Source organism: Gobio gobio (assembly GCF_949357685.1).
Source record: "Gobio gobio genome assembly, chromosome: 9".
Taxonomy (NCBI): domain Eukaryota; kingdom Metazoa; phylum Chordata; class Actinopteri; order Cypriniformes; family Gobionidae; genus Gobio; species Gobio gobio.
The window spans coordinates 41,979,930-42,000,668 of record NC_137115.1 but is presented as its reverse complement, the minus strand read 5'-3'; the positions used below and the strand labels follow the sequence as shown (position 1 = coordinate 42,000,668).

The window sequence follows — 20,739 nt, the reverse complement described above, 5'->3', positions numbered from 1 at the left end:
GATTAAAAAATAGTGCAGAAAATTAGAATTTAACAAATCCGGCATAAAGTGTAAAAGATGTGGAAGTTTTTTTTGCAAACAATTACAAAAAGTTTTGTTTTTGAATACAATTTTAAATATTAATGACAGTTAAAAAAATTCTACTTTTTAGAAAATATATAATTTTTCTCTTTTTTAATTTTAATCATAAACCTCACTTTTTTAATTAAAGACATATAAAACATAAAGCAGTCCTCTCAAAGTAATAATCAATACAGAGGGACCTGTTCGAACAGGAAAGTTTTCTCGTAGGCGTTAGGACGTTAAGCGAAGCTTCTCTTAAGATCTCAATTCCTACTAATTCCTCATGCACACAGTAAAAATAAACAAAAGCGAAATATTAAAAGTAGTTCAAGATGTAATCTCTCAAAACAAGATTTTTTTTTTCTTCTCAATTGAATGCACTACTGTAAGTTTGTGGTGAGTAAGACTTTTTTCATTGAAGTCTTTTTTTTTTTTTTATAAAAAAAACCGTAATGTTGGGAAATATTACAAATTAAAATAACTGATTAATAGATTTAAAAAATGTATTCCTGTGATGGTAAAGCTGAGTTTTCAGCAGCAATAACTGGTGCTCAAGAAATGTTTCTTATTATTATCAATGTTTAAAACAGTTGTGCTGCTTAATGTTTTTGTGGAACCTGTTATACTTTTTTTCAGGATTCTTTAATGAATAGAAATTCAAAAGAACAACGTTTATTTGAAATAGAATTCGTTTGTAACAATGTAAATTGAATGCGTCCTTGCTATATACAAGTATTTATTTATTTAAAAAAATTACCCCAATTTATGTGTATGTATGTATATGTATATATGTAAGTATGTGTGTGTACAGATATATACACATGCATATAAATGCATAAATACTAGGGGTGTAACGGTTCGCGTATTCATACCGAACGGTTCACGGGGTTAGTTCCAAATGGAATCAGTATTCCCTATTTGATCATCCCTATGTGAGCAGGACACGCGTGTGCCGTGCCGTATGTAGCAGTTTGGAATGCACTTGGCAAAGGGAGCGGCGTAATTTCCTCATTATCTTCAGCTGGGATTTTCAAACATTTTCGGCTTCAGTTTCGGTTTTCGGCCAAGTGCATACTAAATTTTCGGTTTCGGTCCTGAATTTTCATTTCGGTGCATCACTAATCTGCATAATTCTTTTCTTTTTTTTAGCCTAACTGTTGCAAATAAAAATATTTTTTTTATTTTAAAGAGTTTATAAAAATATGCTTTGTAATAGGCTGCTGTATATAAAAAGTAATATAACTCTCAAAAATATGAATTATATATTTATTTATGCCGGCGCTGCGTTGTCACAGGAAAATCCCAGCTGAAGATAATGAGGAAATTACGCCGCTCCCTTTGCCAAGTGCATTCCAAACTGCTACATACGGCATGGCACACGCGTGTCCTGCTCACATAGGGATGATCAAATAGGGAATACTGATTCCATTTGGAACTAACCCCGTGAACCGTTCGGTACGAATACGCGAACCGTTACACCCCTAATAAATACACTATATTGCCAAAAGTATTGGGACACCCCTCCAAATAATTGAATTCAGGTGTTCCAATCACTTCCATGGCCACATGTGTATAAAATCAAGCACCTAGGCATGCAGACGCTTCTACAAACATTTGTGAAAGAATGGGTCGCTCTCAGGAGCTCAGTGAATTCAAGCATGGTGCCGTGATAGGTTGCCACCTGTGCAACAAGTCCATTCGTGAAATTTCCCCACTACTAAATATTCCACGGTCAACTGTTAGTGCTATTATAGCAAAGTGGAAGCATTTGGGAACAACAGCAACTCAGCCACCAAGTGTTAGGCCACGTAAAATCACAGAGCGGGGTCAGCGCATGCTGAGGCGCACAGTGCGCAGGAGTCAACTTTCTGCAGAGTCAATAGCTTTAGACCTCCAAACTTCATGTGGCCTTCAGATGAGCTCAAGAACAGTGCGTAGAGAGCTTCATGGAATGGGTTTCCATGGCTGAGCAGCTGCATCCAAGCCTTACATCACCAAGTGCAATGGAAAGCGTAGGATGCAGTGGTGTAAAGCACGCCCATAAAGACATGGATGAGTGAGTTTGGTGTGGAGGAACTTGACTGGCCTCACCCCGATAGAAGACCTTTGGGATGAATTAGAGCGAAGACTGCGAGCCAGGCCTTCTCATCCAACATCAGTGCCTGACCTCACAAATGCGCTTCTAGATGAATGGTCAAAAATTCCCATAAACACACTCCTAAACCTTGTGGAAAGCCTTCCCTGAAGAGTTGAAGCTGTTATAGCTGCAAAGAGTGGGCCAACTCCATATTAAACCCTACAGATCAAGAATGGGATGTCATTCAATTTCATGTGCATGTAAAGGCAGGTGTCCCAAAACTTTTGGCAATATAGTGTATGTTTATGTTTGTGTATGTATGTATGTATGTATATTATACATAAACACAGACACACACACACAAAAAAACTGATAAATACAATCATTTTTTTGTGGGAAGCAACAACACTCATCACTTCAGATATGTGTAAAGACGTACGGTTAACGTTTGATCGTCATGTACTTGGATTTGCAGGCTTTATGGTGGAGAAAACGACAGAGAGAGATAGAATGGGTGGGGAGTGAAGAGAGGAAACCTTCCTCTATCTCCGAGCCCGATCACCGGCAGATCAGGAGCCCGCTTTCCAAGAGTGCCTCATTTTCCAATCTCTTATCGCACCTTTTTAAGTATCACAGTTTCCCATTTTTACATGTCATTTGCATGCTGCTCATCTCACCTGGATGCTGTTTTCTTGGATGGATGTGTATGCAGAGATGTGCTGCTATTTGCTCGGGGTTCATGCGTAGGAATACATGTACGTAAGTGCTTTTGGTTAGATGTGTGCGAATGAAGACTGAAAAAAGAGAAAGATGGAGAAAAGGAGAGGGGAAAAAAGGATATGTGTGTGAGAGAGGCGGATGAGAGAAGGTTTCTGATTGTTATCGCCCTTCCTTTTCTTCTCTGTATTTTTGGAGGATTCACACACTGACCTCTTTGTTTGGGACAGTATGAACCCCTTTTCTACCCCCCCTTTTGGGAAAGAAACCATTTCCTGTGGAAAGCAGATAGAGAGAGGGATAGACAGAGGGATAGGATTGGGAGAAGGGGTTGGAAAAGTGAGAAAGGGATGTGTGGAGAGATATGGAGAGGAATAGATAGCGAGAAGGAGATGGAGACAAAGAGTGTGGCGGAGCATGAAAAGAGGGATATGGACAGATGAGGAGAGGGATAAAGGTGGAGATAGTGGAGAAACAGGAACAGAAGAAGATAACGCTGGAGTAAAACGCAGAAAAATGAGAAAGAGAAGTAGAGAGGACGATACTGAAAAAAAACATACAGTGAGAGCAGGGTTAGTTTTCATTTTAGTCATAGAAGTTTTGACGAACACATCCGTTAATCTAGTTTAATTGTACTATATCCGTAGTGTGGTGGCATATCATTTTAATCCAAATAGCATTTTAGTCCAATCAGAGATGTGACTGATGGTGTGAAATGTGGAAATGATTCAAAGGGCCCACAACAATTCCAGCAGGGTTGATGTAGGATACAGTATAATTAATTCAATGTATTTTATGTCAGAATAGGGGCACAGAATTCCTGGTTAGAGGCTTGTGTTCATGTTCCGTTTTAGAGACTGTTTAGGGTGTTGCACTAAATAAGGTACGTATTAATTACACACTCTGACTAGCATGTAACTTAGTTCAAGTTCATTTTCTTATATTAAGTTAATGTTTTGGATATCAGTGATTATTCTCACATATACTACAGGTCAAAAGATTGGGGTTAAAGACATTTTTAAAGAAATTATCACTTTTTTTTCAGTAAGCAAGCACTAAATTGATCAAAAGTATCAGGAAGGACATTTATTATGTTAGAAAAGATTTCTATTTCTAATAAATGCTGTTCTTTTGAATTTACTATTAAAGAATTCTGAAAAAAATGTATTAGTTTCAACAAAAATATTAAGTAACGCAACTGTTTTGAACATTGATAATAATGAAAAATGTTTAAAAATCAGTCCAAATCAGCATATTAGAATGATTTCTAAAGGATCATATGACACTGAAGACTGGAGTAGCGATGCTGAAAGTTCAGCTTTACTGTCAAATATTTGAAAACCAGTGTTTTAAATTGTAATATTTCACAATATTACAGTATTTACTGTATTTTTGATCAAATAAATGCTGCTTTGGTTATGAGCAAGCATAGACGTTTGAACTGTATTGTTTAAATTAGCTAGATAGCCCGCTAGCAAAAGAGTTTGGTTTACTGCTGCTTAGCTCTTTCACTTACAGCACATAAATCCCAAACATACTATGATTTGATTAATTAATTGAATAGTTCGGGTTTTTTTACATTTTCTTCTCTATTTTTTGTCATATTTTTGTTGAACTGTAGTTTTGATGAATCTTTTCCCTCTTATATCCACTATCGCTAAGTCAACAAACATTTTTTCTTTAGTAATCTCAGTAAATTGAGTCAATTAACACTGAGTGGACGCCTCATTTAACAATGGCTATTTTATGACTTGCACTGTCAGTCCACGGCACGCCAGGGCTTCAATTTCACTTCTTGCAAGTGTTGCATCACAGACCACTGCAGAATAACCCATTGTGAGATACATACTGTCATATCTTGAGCAAACACCTTTTAAAACCGTGTTCCACACTATCATAATGAGCATCGGTTTTAGTGTATTTGCTCACTGTTTAATGCGTTAAACATTTACATGTGAAGCATATGGAGAGTGCGTTCTAGAGACGCATAAATGATTTCTAAGAATGTCTGACAGACCAGCCTGTCCTGAGTTCGGTCAGTTTGATGGGTTTTAATTGGCTCTGTAAACCTGGATGGATTTGACTCCGGGGGTCATACTGTAGGGTCACAGCCCTTTAAAGGAGACCGCGAAAGATTTTTTTCCCCACGAAAGGAGACAAAATGAGAGGAAAATCGTCCAAGAACCATTTGCATTCAACTTTTATCAGAGCGAGAGGAGGGTGTTTTTAAGAACGATAACGCCGCGAGTGGCACGCACCAGGCTCGACTGTGTTTAAGGTGTTTTGGTATGATGATGGTGCACAAGTGTGTGTTTGTGTGCGTGGAAAGGTGCATCCACCTCTTTTCCTGATGGCGTGTACGTGTGTAAGGAGGAGAGAGGGAGGGAGGGGGCTGGTTAATATCAGACCAAATAATTAGATTCGCTATCAGGGCGGCGGCAGCAGTGCGGGGATCAGGCAGATTAAAGCACGGCCGTCGTCATTAATATTCATGAGGGAGCAGGGCTCGGACGAGGGGGCTTAGACTGTTCCTCAAAGCTCCGCACTCGGTGGGGCTTAAAGAGCCGTTCTCAAAGTACCCTAGTTCCTTGTGCGTGAGGGGGTGGGGGGTATATTCACCAACACCAGGGTTACACTCTAAAACATGTGCCGTTCCTCCTACACAATAGTTCTGTTTTTCACCACACTGTCTTTCAACCACACGCTGAGCAGTGGTGGCATGTCACCTGTGTTTTTAGGCCTGTTACTATAAGAATGTGTCATCTTTTAAAGTGCCGTCTTATTTATTAGCTTTAACATTTAGTCTGCCCTGTCTTTAATATTTGGTTTCAACTTAAACATGATTTGTAAATGGTATTATATGATGGTTAGATCCAAAATTGATACTCAAATGGGCAAAAAAATACTTTGGCTGAGTTACTCTCCATTTGGCTGGTAACTTTTATCAGTAACATTACATGGTATAAATCGAAATGTACGAATGATAGTCAAGTGGGTGATACTAAAGGAAGTAAAATATCGGAAACGATAGTTAATGGGTGCTTTGATATATGTTCCTGTTATGAAATGAAATTGAAATACATTTTTTGTAAAAAATAAAAAAATAAATAAAAAGAAATGTTCTTGGAAACGTTTTTTTTTTTTTTTTTTTTTAAGAACTCCATGCGACGACATACGTCTGTGGCATATGTTTTGCATTAAGCCACACAATTCATTTATTTGAAATACTGTAAAATACTAGCCTGACGTCGTCATACTCAATTCTAGTCAGAATATGAGTCTGATTCTGCTCCGTTGGGCTGTGATTATGGGGCGTGTTTCAACCGAACCAGGAAAGACCTCAATTGGATAGACCTACAACCAATCAGAGCAACGGAGCGACGCATAACGTTAGTTGTCAAATGTCAGCAGAACTCAACTGCACTGTGTTGCCATGTCCGCTGGTTGAAGCGACCCCAATTATGAGACATACAGACCCAGGAATGCGAATTTTAGCTGCCAGCCCTGCCAAAATAACACATATTTTATCCCCCAAATGCCTTCCCCCACCCCCCCCCGGAAAGCTATTGGACTTGTTTTGGGCTAGTTTTGAGGAACGTTAGCAATTGGGCAGGTTTTGTTGTAAAAAACTTGGCAACCCTGTCTGCCCGCACGCTGGAATAAGTAGCCTAACGTTAGAAGAAAAAGATGAGTGTAAACGATCTTTGCCGTTGTTGTAACAAAAGAATTTAAGGATACACAGAGTACTTACCAACACGATCATCATTTCTGAGAGAAATAGTAAAGGTGAATGCATATACCAACAAGTTCTCCGCTTAGGATTAGAACAAACTCAACCCAAGCGCCTTTGATGACGTGGATGATTACGTTACTGTTTATCATCTGTCCATCATCGTCTAAAGCCCGCCCTGACAATTTCATTGGTCCGAACAGTTTCTGTTCGGGCATAATTACTTCTCTACCGATCAAGTCCAGACCGAACTGCCCGAGTAAAAATGTTGTGGGCGGGGCTAAGTTCGGCTGGCATCCAGGCTAGTAAAATACAGTTTGATGACCTGAAATTTTCAAAATTCTGGCCAGTGCACTGCAAAAAAAATGTCTTTTTAATAAATGTTTAATTAGTCTGTCTTCCAGTTTAATGTCTAAAAATAAAAATAATTCTTCCAGTTAAATGTCTGCTTGAGAAGTTTTTTAGACTTTAATTTTTTGCAATGTGTGGCATTTTGCATCATACTTTTAGGTAACACAATGATAGAACAGCATGAACAGCACAAACTTTTGCTTTCCAAGATGAATTTGGGAAATTATGAAATTTCCAAATTGGGTAAAGACCATTAGAAGACATGCAAGTCACAACAGATGTTACTTTTGTAGACTTGAATCCACGTAATTCAGTGAGCGTCATGATCATTCTTAGAATTAAAATCACAGTGTGCTTTGGTATGATGGTAAAATTGATTTGGATGAAAATTCTATGCTTGGATGTGACCAGAATTTTAAACTCTTTGAAATATCGGTCATTTTCTACTTAGTCTTGTGTCATTTTTTCCCCAAGTAATGTGTCTTGTAACCTCGCCACAGATATCCTTTATTTAGCCCAGAAAAAAATAAGGACCTGCTGTGTTTGTTTGTCTTGATCGCTTTGAACCGGTTCTTGTTCGCTATTCACAATAGGTCATAACCATTTACATCTTCACTTACTCCCCATGTGCATCTGCGTGTGCGGATCTGTCTGTGTGTCAATATATGTGTGTGTGTGTGTGTTTAATTAGAGAGCGCGTTTGTCTGGAAGTGTTTTGTCAAAAGCGATGGCTGACCAGGCTGCCCTCTCCTTTTGTGAAGCTTAAAGTCGAGTCGTGTTAAATGAGTCTGAAACAAATTAGCAGAAGCACGCAGCACTTATGCCACAGACGGCTCCAGCATTGGGTTTCAAATTAAAACAAAAGGAGCCCTATCTTCTTATCAGCACTAGTTCCCCATGAAATACAATACGGACCGTATCTTCAGGCAAGAACAGACAGAATTAGAAAGAAACCCTTCAGCTGTCCTCCTCTGCGGCCCATCTCTTCCCCTCATCCTCTCGACTGGTGGCTTTTTATCCTCCTTTACACAGTTGAACTAATGTCTTTTCATTTTCTCCTGTCTTTAAAGTTGATTTGGTAGCATGTCATGGATATAAGGGCTAGTCTCCCCAAAGGCATGTCTTTAACTGAGTGAATGAAGGAGTGGGAATCTTTTCTTAAATATGAGGCTATTAATGAACTTGGCCTGCAGAAATGCTGCCACCTAGTGGAATGGATCAGTCACACTCAAATAATACAGCCTATTACAAGCCCCATATGCCTTTATTGTGGTTGAATTGGGATAGACTTTGTTACGGTTTCTGTTGCTCATTGTGACCGAGAATCCTTGTTAAATCTGACGTTGAAGAGGGTTCATTTTCCTTTAAATCTCTTAACGTTTGCTTCAGCTGAACAATGAAATGACTGTGTGGGAGAGTCCAGGTGTGTTTATTAGGATATTTGCCAGATGTCAATACACACTTGCACCTTTGCATACTCTGTTTAGTTTACTGAAAATCCAGTATACCCGCATGATATCCCCTTTCCAACTGCTGTGAAGTTTTTTTCTGGGTTTCCCCCCTTCTTTTCTCAGGCAAGAGGCAGGATGAAATTTCTATTTGAACCCTTTAACCCGATTCTGCTTCTTGTGATCAGACCACTTTAAACCGTTAAACTCTGGGAAAGTTTTCAGTGATCCAGTATTCTAATTCATTCAAACAATCAGTCCAAAACAGCGCTATTAGAGATAGCCAGGATGATTACATCAGACATATCAGAGCGAATAGAGACTCGCATTGCGTTTTTAGTGAATTATTCATTCCAGTGTGTGCTTTGCTTTAAAACACGAGCTCCGTCATATTCTGAGATTTGTTTCTGAAGAGCTCAATTTTGGTGTACAGGAGTTGTACAGAAAACCCGTGAGAGTCTGTTATATTGATGCACGAATAAAAAATTGTGTATGTGTGCGCTCTTGATCACTGTACAGACACATTTCAGTACATTCACTTTGTTTCCCCACACACAGTCAGGATAATGTTTGATTTGTTGTGTATGTTGCTGTGTTTAGTAATTGTAGGTTTATGCAGTCAAGTCAAGGAGGTTGATTTAGGAGTTTTTTGGCGTCTCCATGCGCTCCTGTGCGGTATTGCAGCTTGACTCAACTAAAATGAAATCAAGCTCCTTGTTGTTGGTCACATACTATACACTGAATTTTTCTGTAATGTTTTTATGGGTGCTTTGGTGTACATCAATGTATTATATAATATAATTGTATAGACTCCTTATATAATTTGGTCATTTGGTGTCCTTTTGGAGGCTCCAAGGGTCCTGGAAGCTTGCAGTAAATAGAGTTTTGTGAGCAAATGATGACAAAATGAATGTGTTAAACATTATGCTTAATTTCACGATAAGTGTGTGATTAATCGCAAAACAAAAGTGTGATTTTAATGCGATTTAAAAAATTTAATTGATTGACAGCACTATATATTTGTATCACTTTTATTGACTGTGGTCAGAAGTTAAATTAGTAAAAAAAAATAAAACAATTATTTTATATATATATATATATATATATATATATTAGGGCTGTCAAAAGATTAATCGCGATTAATCGCATCCAAAATAAAAGTTTGTGTTTACATAATATATGTGTGTGTACTCTGTTAATTATTATTTATATATAAATACACACACAAGCATGTATATATTTAAGAATTTATTTTTATTTTTATATATAAAACATTTATATTTATATATATTATAGATTATATAACTGTATATACAGTATATACATGCAAATATTTCTTAAATATATACATGAATGTGTGTGTATTTATATATAAATAATAATTAACAGAGTACACACACATATATTATGTAAACACAAACTTTTATTTTGGATGCGATTAATCTTTTGACAGCCCTAATATATATATATATATATATGTCTGCTTGTAGGATGTTGAAAGAGGTATGCTGGATGCTGAATTTTAATGGCACGGTATCAGGAAGAAGGAATTAAATGTGCATGTGCTTTTTGCATTTCTTTGAACATAACATAAAACCATTTATTAAGCTGGGAGAAAAAAAGTCAGTGTCTCTCACAGATAAACAGGTGGTTTTCTCTTGGAAAGTGCAATTTAAAAGCAATTTTGTAGTGAATAGACAGCTGGAAAATATAGGAACAGAGCAGATCAAGCAGAGAAATTAGTAGTGGCACAACCTTACGGCTGTGTACTATGCTGTAGAATCATTATTGTCTATTTTAAAGGCAAGCCAATATATATAAAATGTGTTTTTTATTTTGAAAGATTTGATTTCATGTTCCATGAATGTGAAATTGTATTTTAGAACTAAAACCATGTTTTTGCATCTTGAAATAGTAGGCAGTTCAAATGAATTACTTTGTTGATCAATTCTATGTTCATAAGTAAGTCGTGCATTTTACATATAATGTATTTGACTCCATGATTCAGTTTAAAGTTTTTAAAGCAAATCATTTTAGGAAAGTACTGTATTAGATATTCCAGCATATTGACAGATAATTGCATGATGACAAAGTCCTTTCATATGTATAAAGGATGCAAAGGAACACATCTTAAAATTTCGAAAGGAAATGAGAAATCTTAAGCATAAATAGCTTTAATTTTAAATAACAGGGTCTTTTGTATAACCTCTCCGTTAGATCTTCTGTAAGTGTCCTACTGAATCCTGCTCTACCTCCATCTCTGTTCTCTTAGAATTGCGAGCTGACCTTGTTTCTCTTTCCCTTTGTGTGTTTAGAGCCCTGTAATGTCTCTGGAGTGTGAGGAGGCAGACTGCTGGCTCAGAAGAATTCCTGTGACCTCAAGCCTCACCGAGTCAAACTGCACCATCTACAGTCAGGGTATGACGCAAAAACACATACACCTCTCACATTCACTACGGTATTAGATGGGGAATCTAACAGTGACAGTTTGTTTTCCAGGAGGAGCATTATTTTGTAAGCTGACAGAGGAGCTGTCCAGTGGAGATGCACTTCTGGCAACGCTGTCCTGCTCCACAGCGGATCAATCGGCAGCTACTCAGACCCACGGTGTGCGAGTGAAGGAGGAGACTGCGTATCCCGCTGCTCTGCACTCTGAGATCCAACTCCTCCCACAACAGGCTGGCATGGCTGCCATCTTAGCAACTGCTGTCGTTAATAGTGAGTCACTGCTTGCTGATAAACACAACATGCCATAACAGTTTCTTGCATTTTTAGAGTGTGTTTACATCTGTGATAAAGGGATGGTAGGCTGTGATTTTGCATATGTGCGTAAACCGTGATGCGTTATAGATTAAAATAAATTGTCTGGGTTTTTTTGTTTCACTTCCACAGAAAGTTCCATGATATTATGTTTTTTTAGACACTATATCATGGCAATATTCTTTTATATCAAGTAAATACCATGGTATGTGAACGTAGTAATCATTCAGTAGCACAGTATATGTCAAATACCCTTGTATTCAAAGGTTTGGGGTGAGTAAGATAACATAAGTGACTGAAATATTTTGTAACAATGTAAAAGTCTTTACTATTTCAAATAAATGATGTTCTTAAACTTGGTATTCATAAAATAATCCTTAAAGCGTTCACAAAAATATTAAGCATTAGAACATTTTCTAAAATCTATAAAGTTATTTTAAATTCAAATAATATTTCACAGTTCCTACTGTATTTTTGATCAAATAAATGCAGTTTGGTGAACAAAGGAGACTTTTTTTTTTTACCTTTTGAACATTTGTGTATATAATAATATTAGGAATTTAATTTGAAAATCTGTGAATACATTGTATACAGTCTTATAAAATGGCTTCATCACTGGCTTGTTCGGTTTTGCATGTTACTTAAATGATAATTCAAAGTCATTGTGCATTTAATTTGGGAATTAGACAAAAACATTTTTTTTTGCATTTTTAAAGTTTCTGGATGTTGCGAAATGAAGAAAACATTAGTTCAGCCATCCAACAAAAGTGCAAAAATAATGATCATTTTCATACAAGTTTGCAATGGCAACGTATTTTAACATGGAAAAATGACAAGACTGTCCTTTAAGGTGCTTGCCATTTATGCCCATCGCCAGTAGGTGGCAGTGTTGTGTCAGTTCCCACAGCGGAGGAGTTAATTGGCAGGTACAGCCCACTCCGCTTCATCAGCTAAACTGCATGAGGAGTGGGAGTGGACACGGACATGCCATGATGAAGACATGAATCACTGTAAATAAGGCTAAAGGGTAAAACATGATCAGCCCAACTTTGCGCTTCCCACTGCATTAGCTGGGCTGCAAGTAGACGGATAATTGGGATGTGACGGTCATTATCAAATATAGCCTGTTCAACATGTGCCCTGACACCAGATCCGCCCGATTACGTGCACACACATTTGCGCACATCACAAATTCAGTGTGCCCGTTGCCGTGGAGATGATGGAACAATTCTAATTGCTTTCTCTGATTTAGAAATGTGTGTGTATTTTGTTTGTGTGCGGTTATATATGTACAATGGGTGTATTACTAAACATCTCGCATCTCGCATATGGTTAAATGCATGAAGGATATCAACTAAAAGTGGGCTTGCAGGATAAATAGCATGTCAAACATTGTTATAGCTTTTATGCAATTATTTTCCAATTCATTAAAGTTTTTATTTCTATAATCCATGTTTTGTCCTTTATAATTTACACACAAAGCACAAAAATATGCGACATCATTAATAGATATCCTTCAGTAAACATCCTCTGTGATTAAACTATTCTCCAATCTTCAAAGGATAATCAGTTGATACCTTTTTTCTTACTAGTCGTATTTTGTGTGTGTTTGTGTGTGCAGAAGACATTTTCCCTTGCAAAGACTGTGGGATCTGGTACAGAAGTGAGAGGAATCTTCAGGCCCATCTTATGTACTACTGCGCAAGCCGGCAGAAGCAGCAGACCGCTGCCTCACCTCCACAGGACAAGCCTAAAGATTCTTACCCTAATGAGAGGCTGTGTCCCTTCCCGCAGTGCAACAAAAGCTGCCCCAGTGCCAGCTCTCTAGAGATCCACATGAGAACACACAGCGGTGAGACACTCTTTTTTTTAATCTTCTTGAAACGGGCATGCTTGCATAAGTATTAACAATGTTTTAGTAAAGTGTCATTTATGTCGGATTAGCAAGTAATTATGTGTGTGTCTGTTAATGTGTCTCCAGGAGAGCGTCCATTTGTGTGTTTGATTTGCCTGTCGGCTTTCACCACTAAGGCGAACTGTGAGCGACACTTGAAGGTTCACACAGACTCGCATAATGGTTTGTGTCATGGCTGTGGTTTCATCTCCACAACGCGAGACATCCTGTATAGCCACCTGGTCACTAGTCACATGGTTTGCCAGCCTGGCTCTCAGAGTGAGGTGTACTCACCCAAACTACCACTGGCAGGAGGTAACAGCTCTAATATCTGAACTCTGCTGATCACAAACAAATACAATACAAAATTGTTCTCAATGCTGCATAATATTAGTACCTGGTATTTTTATGCGTTTTGTTATTATATTAATATGCACTATATTAATCTAATATAATTATCCACTAAATTCACTCATTTTAAAATTACATTTCTCAAGCACGTTAACTTGCAAAAATGTCTTTGGAGAATATCATTTATAATTTTAATAAACTTTTAATTTATAATTTTAATGTATAATTTGGTAGCACTTTATTTTACAGTCCTGTTCCGCATGTACTTATTATAGCAATTACCCTTATATTACCAGTACTTTCTTTGGTAACTACACTGTAAGTACACTTTAAGTGCGTGTACTTTAAAATAAAGTGTAACCTATAATTTTTATAAACTTTTAAACGAATAATAAAAGAATGCAATTATGTGCGACATCTTACAAAAAGTTTCAGAGACAGTATGTATATATATATATATAGATCGTCAGATCTGTTGACCTTTTAAAAATATTTTAGACATAAGTAAAAGAGTCTTCCTGTATCTGAATGTCTGTCATTTTTTTCCCTTTGTGACAGGCTTGAGTCCAGGAGACTCTGGCATTGTTCTGAAATGTCAAGTGTGTGGCTACTCCGCTGACACACCTGCCCTACTTCAGCAGCATGTCCACACACACCTGGAAGTGAGGGTTCCAGCTGAGAGGAGCCCCACGCCCCGTCAGAGCAGTCCTCCTTCCTCTGAGCTCCCAGACCTGCAAGACAGGGAGCTTGCTGCCTGCGTGCCCCGACCCGACTCTTCCAGCCCAGGAGCCAATGGCAGCTCGGCCTCTCAAGACTGCAGTCCCCTCAACCAACTCAACATCAAAGAGGAGCCACGTTCCGACTATGAAAACGATGCAAAAGAAGAAGAACAGGTGGGCAGTCCTCAATTAAACGCTGTGGAGGCAAGCTCATCTCACTCTACTTCACCTAAGAGCCCCACGCCGGTGGCGGTTAAGACGGAGCCGGCCAGTCCCACCCCAGGTTCCAGTCCCACACACCCTGGAACAGGGGGTTCGGTCCTATCTGGAGGGGCGATGTTCTTACCGCAGTACATGTTCAATTCTGAGGCTGCCATAATGCCACAAGCGTCTGAGATTCTGGCTAAGATGTCTGAAATGGTACACAGTAGGCTTAAACAGGGACAAGGACCAGCAGCCGGACAGCAGGGCTTCTATCCACCGGGTTCTCCTGCCAGCGTTCAAAAGGGAGCCACTTGCTTTGAATGTGACATCACTTTCAACAACATCAACAACTTCTACGTCCACAAGAGGCTTTATTGCTCCAGCAGGCATCAGCAAGGAGAGGCAGCTGGCGTGATGAAGGAAGGGGCGGTCACTGCAGCTGCTCCTCCTTCTGCCCACGCTGCTTCACCCCAGGCTAGACCGGTCAGTCGTGCGGCTTCGGCCTCTCCTAGCTTCCCTGACAGTGCAACAGGAGGCACTGCCTCTGAGCCTAAGTTAGTGGAGGTGAAAAGTGAGGAACCAGGGATAAAAGATGTCACCTGCTCGTCGTCCTCGGAGGGAGAGGGACCTGGGGGTGGGCAGGCCAGCGAGGGTAGCCAAAGTCCTAGTGGCTCCGCTGAAGACCCAGACGACGATCCCACTCGCACCTTCTGCCAGGCCTGCAACATTCGCTTCAGTCGTCATGATAACTACATTGTCCACAAGCGATTCTACTGCGCCTCAAGACACGATCCCTCCCACCAGCGGCCCCATTCTGGCAAGACCGCCTTCCTTCCCCAACCTATCCGCACACGCAAACGCAAGAAGATGTATGAGATCCACATGGCTCAAACCGAGGCTTTGGCTAATGCCACTGCTTTGCCGGCAGCAACAAGTCTTGGGGTGAAACAAGAGGGCCCTTCCCAAGTGTCCACACCAACACAAAGCTCAAGTCCTGAGGGCGACGGACCCATCGACTTGAGTAAAAGACCCCGACTAAGAGAAAGCCAGAGTGGGGGCAGCATTCCCGCTCTGCCCCTTACTGACTACCACAAGTGCACCGCCTGCAGCATTAGCTTCAACAGCATCGAAAACTACCTGGCCCACAAGACCTACTACTGCCCGGCAACTACCCTGCAACCGCACACTATGGAGCAGCTTAGCCGGCTAAAGAGACCCACTTCCACTTCGCCGAAGAACCGAGCTGTGGACCTGCACCCTGATGCCAAAGGGCTTCAGACAGGTAAAACTGCAGCGGTTGCTCATCCATCTACCTTGCTTGGCTCTGAATCCACCCCTCCACATGTGCAGGGAGCAAAGACCCCAAGCACCTCCCCAGTAGTGTGTCCCTACTGCCCTCCCAACAAACTGCTGACCTGTGATCTGATGGAGCATTTTAAAACGACTCATGGTCTAGTGCTCACACTACAGCAACATCTCGAGGCACAGTCCGCTGGAGTCAGTCCCAGTCCTAGCCTTAGCCCTCGGGAAGGAGCTCCTCTTACCCCTCCTAAACGAAGTCCTCGGCCCCGTAAGGACAGTGTGAATGGCCGGAGCATCAAGTTGGAAGCAACCTCTCCTTCCTCACCTGTACTTAACGGAAGCCCACTAGAACCCCAGTCTGTGGGGTCTGGTTCTCCAAAAGCCGCACCCCCTGCCCTCTCCCCTACAGGAGTAACTGTATCACCTGTGCCTGAAGCGCTAAGAGAGGTTGGGCTGCTAGGCCACACCCCATTGCCCACACTCCTCCCTGAAAAGGCGGCCCTTGCTATAAGCCACGCCCACACAACTCCACCCATGCCTAAAACACCCCTCGCCTCACCCCTGCAGAATGGGAACACACGCTTCTGCCGGCTGTGTAACATCAAATTCAGCAGCCTCTCCACTTTCATTGCACACAAAAAATACTACTGTTCCTCTCACAGTGCCGAACATGTCAAGTGAGCCCTCTACCTAGTCAATTTTGCCATTCCTCTCATGCATAGAAGTGCCAATCACGGCACTGCCCGACCTGATCTGGACAGAGCATGATAGCGGGACTGTTACTAGCCAGATACAGAGGTCTCCATGCCGACCATGCTATCTGGTGTTGTTACTATGGTAACTTATTACATGTTATGGGTCAAGTTTTTAATCACACTAAGAGTTGAGACTACCTGCACACAGAATGTGCCCCACTGACCTATCCCCACATTCCTGCAGACTTCTCATTTCACCTCTTGAGTTTAGAAATCTGCTGATGGAAAGTAACCCTTTAATTAGCTTTGAAAATGGGGTTTTAATCACTCCTATGTTTTTATGTTCCTTCTAATCAATGATGGCATTGTATATTTGTAAAAGATTGTTTGTCTGAGCCATTTTTGGGTTTTTTTGTTCCAAATTGCTGATTTGAGGTAAATTCTGACCCCTAGTGGAGGTCTCTATAGAACCCAGTCTGCAGATTTTTGTCAATACACTGACTCAAAAAAAATGGAGTAAAAAACTGAGTAACCCAGTTGAAATTGGTGTCACCTGGTTACCAGTTCAATGTGAAGAAACTATTTATCATTTGATTCCTAATGCATTTCGTGCGAGTTAAATACTACCTAGTTTCTTTTTAAAGAAGTACTTTTTTTGTTTTCATACTGTCAAAAGAAACCATTTCAATCTTCAGCGTGGTGTATTTTCTTGGTTCTGCATATGGAAATGTGTCATATTTGACTTTTTTGCATTGATCAATGGGACTTGAGGAGTAATTCTATAAGTGTTGGTCTAGTATGGGAGAAGACGGCACACGCTATACTGTCTCAGTATTTGGTCTTGGCTCCCAGACGTTTTCCATCAGATGGATGTGCATTTCGGATCTAAGGACTGTCGTAGGGTTTTAGGGTTTGGATTTCAAACAGTGTAAGATGTTTGTTCTGTCTCTAGTCACCAGCTCACCTTGTCTTTGTCCCGAACACAAAACCTTCACTGCTTCAAATCCAAAACCCTTCTTACCTGCTGGAAAAGTGCCATCTGTACTCTGACGAACTGTCATGGACATGCAAAGAAAGGCATGTTTGTTTGGTCTTTTTTCTTTTTCTTTTAACCTTGAAATGAAGTATAGCATAGAAAAGATTCATATCAATGTCTTGCACACTGTTGAATAATGTTGAAGGCCACTGAAAGCAAGAGAATTCGAAACTGACTCATTGCTTGTATTGCTTCTTAAACTGGCGACGCAGTGTCACTCTTGTCCTTCTCTCGTTTGCTCTGTTTCTCTTTCGATTTTGCATTCTCAATGATGACTCAGTGACGTTTTATGCTCCTCTACATGTGCGTGTATGTTGAAAAGAACAGCGTCATGCAATCTATCCTCCTGTGCAGGCTACCTTGGCAAAGCCTTAACAAAGACTCGTCACTATGTCTGAAACAACGGGTCACTTATGTTCACGATGCTCGTCACTCTCCCCCACTATGTGGACTTTGTGTATGTTACAAGTGGTGTTTTCCCATTTCCTGTGTTACAAAAAAACAACCTCAGTCATCTCTGCGGTAAGAACAGGAACACGCAAAACTGCGTGCAAGTGAGAAAAGGTAAAAATTTCTCTGCTGTTGTGGTTTGAAACGGTGCTGCAACCGTCATGAACACATACAGGGGCGTTTACAATTCCATTGTTTTATCATTTAGCGACTGTCGGCAGTCCAAAAGACCAGTGCTGAAAACCTTTTACCTTTCCAGGTCCCTTTTCTATTGCACTGTGTTGTACAAAAATGCTGAATGTTTTAGTTTTAGAAGCTTTTTTGTATGTATTTATGTTTTTACAGCACTTTTTCTTGTCCAAACTTATCCCCGAAGGACTTACTCGTGAATTTAGAACATTCTAACACAAGTGAAAGGTAATTAAAATACTTTGTGAATAATTAAAAATGTTGATGGAAAAATAATGAATGTCAACCTTTTTCTTTGGGTTTTATTTTTATTTTTATTTCAGCTACAAAAAGTTCCACTACACACTTGTCCAAACTATGCATGGGAAATAAAGAGTCCTGAAGGACATTCAAAGTGCAAGAGAACTTGTCGTACTCTTCTCTCTCCAAGTAGTTTGTAAACTGTGATGCAACACACGTTCTGCATTCTGGGAACTTTGCATAGCATTTTGGTCATTTTTTTATGACGAGACTTTTTCCCTTTGGCTTAACCGTTGACACACAATGTTTATAGAGAGTGAGACCTATATTCAAAAGGATTGTTCACTTAAAAATGAAAATTATGCCATTTTCGATCCCTAATGTCATTCAAGCACTGTATGTTGTTCTTTGTTTAGTGAAACACTAAAGACAATATTTATTTAGAAGAACATCCATACTGCCAAACTGCTTTTTTCCCCCATACAACTAAAATGCTGTTTTTCTACTGTCAAACTCCCCAAAAGCAAATAAAAGACACATTCCAAGTCTTCTAAAACTATACTTATTTAATGTGTAAGCTTTAGACCAAAATTTCAGTCATATTCAACTGGTTTCATAGTTCTGCCAAAAATGAAAATAATGTCATTTTTTACTCACCCTCATGCTGTTCCACACCTGTAAGACCTCCGTTCATCTTCAGAACTCAAATGAAGATATTTTTGTTGAAATCCAATGGCTCAGTGAGGCCTGCATAGAGAGCAAATCAATTTACACTCTCAAGATCCATTAATGTACTAAAAACATATTTAAACCAGTCCATGTGAGTACAGTGGTTCAATATTAATATTATAAAGCGATGATAATATTTTTGGTGCGCCAAAAAACGACTTTTATAATGATAACCGATTTCAAAACAATGCTTCATGAAGCTTCGGAGTGTATCGAATCAGCGAGTCGATTCAGTGGTTCGGAGCGGCAAAGTCACACGATTTCAGCAGCTTGGTGGTTTGACAAGCGATCTGATTTTTTTGGCGCGCCAAAAATATTATCGTCGCTTTATAATATTAATATGGAACCACTGTACTCACATAGACTGCTTTAAATATGTTTTTTATAACATTAATGGATCTTGAGAGAGGAAATTGCTTTGCTCTCTATGGAGGCCTCACTGAGCCATCGGATTTCAACAAAAATATCTTCATTTGTGTTCGGAAGATGAACGGAGGTCTTACGGGTGTGGAACGGCATGAGGGTGAGTAATAAATTACATTATTTTAATTTTTGGGAGAACTAACCCTTTAAACTAGTCCCAGACTAAAATGTATGTTTGAGCTGTTTTAACTAAAAGAAACTTGCACGGACACACCTTAAGTTACATTATGTTAGTGCCATTGTTTTGTCTCAAGTTTTTTCTAAGGCACGTTTATAAAAGCTACTTAAATGTCCTAATTGAACTAAGGCCTAATCCTGGCTTAATCTAAAACATGTCTGTAAAACCAGGCCATTAACTGACTATCTTGCCTTTTGCTGTGCATAATATTTTTTTTTAGAAGTTGGCAGTAGAAAAATTCATCCACTTTCATTGCATGGAAAAGCACAGAAATCATGAATGAACTTCAGGCCCTTGAAATGGTGAAATTAGTGCTTTTTTTTATACACAAAAGAACACTTGGACATCTTTGAGGTATCTTCCTAATACAGTCTTTGTGCCTGCAACTTCCTGCTAGCAGAAAGCACGTATTAGTATTGTAATGATGTTCTGTTCTACACTACAGACAGCCTACAAACAAGTTCACATCAATATTTCACAGACTGAAGGTTGTTGTACAAGGTGAATTATATTTCATTTCCCCCCCACACTTTGGCCATTATTGTGGTGGTGGTTTTGTCAAGCATTCTTGATTTAAAGGTACTATGCAGCCATTCCAGAAGCAACATGCTTTTACAGCACATACGCGTTAAAACCGAGCTGTAATTATCTGAATAAAGTGAAGCTCTCTTGCCTTGAGTATCAAGGCTATTCCGCCCCGCTCTTTAAAAAGATTGTTGGATGCCTGTACCTGTGGATTAATCTTCATTGTGACTTCATTACCCACTCTTCAAAAAAAATAAAAGAGAATAACATTTATCGGTGTCCTCTTGACAGCTCATATCATTCATCAAGGCTCACATGGTCATAGTGAATGATATTTAATGAAAAGGTTTTGTTGAATAGTATAAATCCATTTCTGCATAATGGTGCACAGTTCCTGTAGGAATTGAGACATTTAGTATATTCCTGACTTGCAGAGGCACAGAGGTCATAATACAAGAACTCAAGCTACAGCATCCATGGAGCTAACGTATTTGAACTGGAGCCGTCCTTGACTCCTATTCATTCGTGGTGTCAAACTCTTTTCTCCATTTTTATGAATGTTTGTAATCCAAAGGTAGTATACATAAGTAGTATACTCTATAATACATTCTTGAGGGCTAAAATGTTCTGTTTTCACCAAGTGACGCCAATGGTCCTT

At 39.5% G+C, this 20,739-nt stretch overlaps 1 protein-coding gene across 1 annotated transcript in view; it reads left to right on the top strand.

Moving 5' to 3' along the window:
* The window catches only part of zfpm1 (zinc finger protein, FOG family member 1), a 99,302-nt gene extending 80,918 nt beyond the window's left edge, over nt 1-18,384 (top strand). Inside the window, exons 5-9 of the mRNA XM_079825587.1 lie at nt 10,702-10,804; nt 10,886-11,104; nt 12,768-12,998; nt 13,128-13,355; nt 13,950-18,384. Coding sequence (XP_079681713.1) covers nt 10,702-10,804; nt 10,886-11,104; nt 12,768-12,998; nt 13,128-13,355; nt 13,950-16,297 — 3,129 coding nt within the window. The 3' untranslated portion in view covers nt 16,298-18,384. The remainder of the gene's footprint in view (nt 1-10,701; nt 10,805-10,885; nt 11,105-12,767; nt 12,999-13,127; nt 13,356-13,949) is intronic.
* The last annotated feature ends 2,355 nt before the right edge of the window (nt 18,385-20,739 follow it).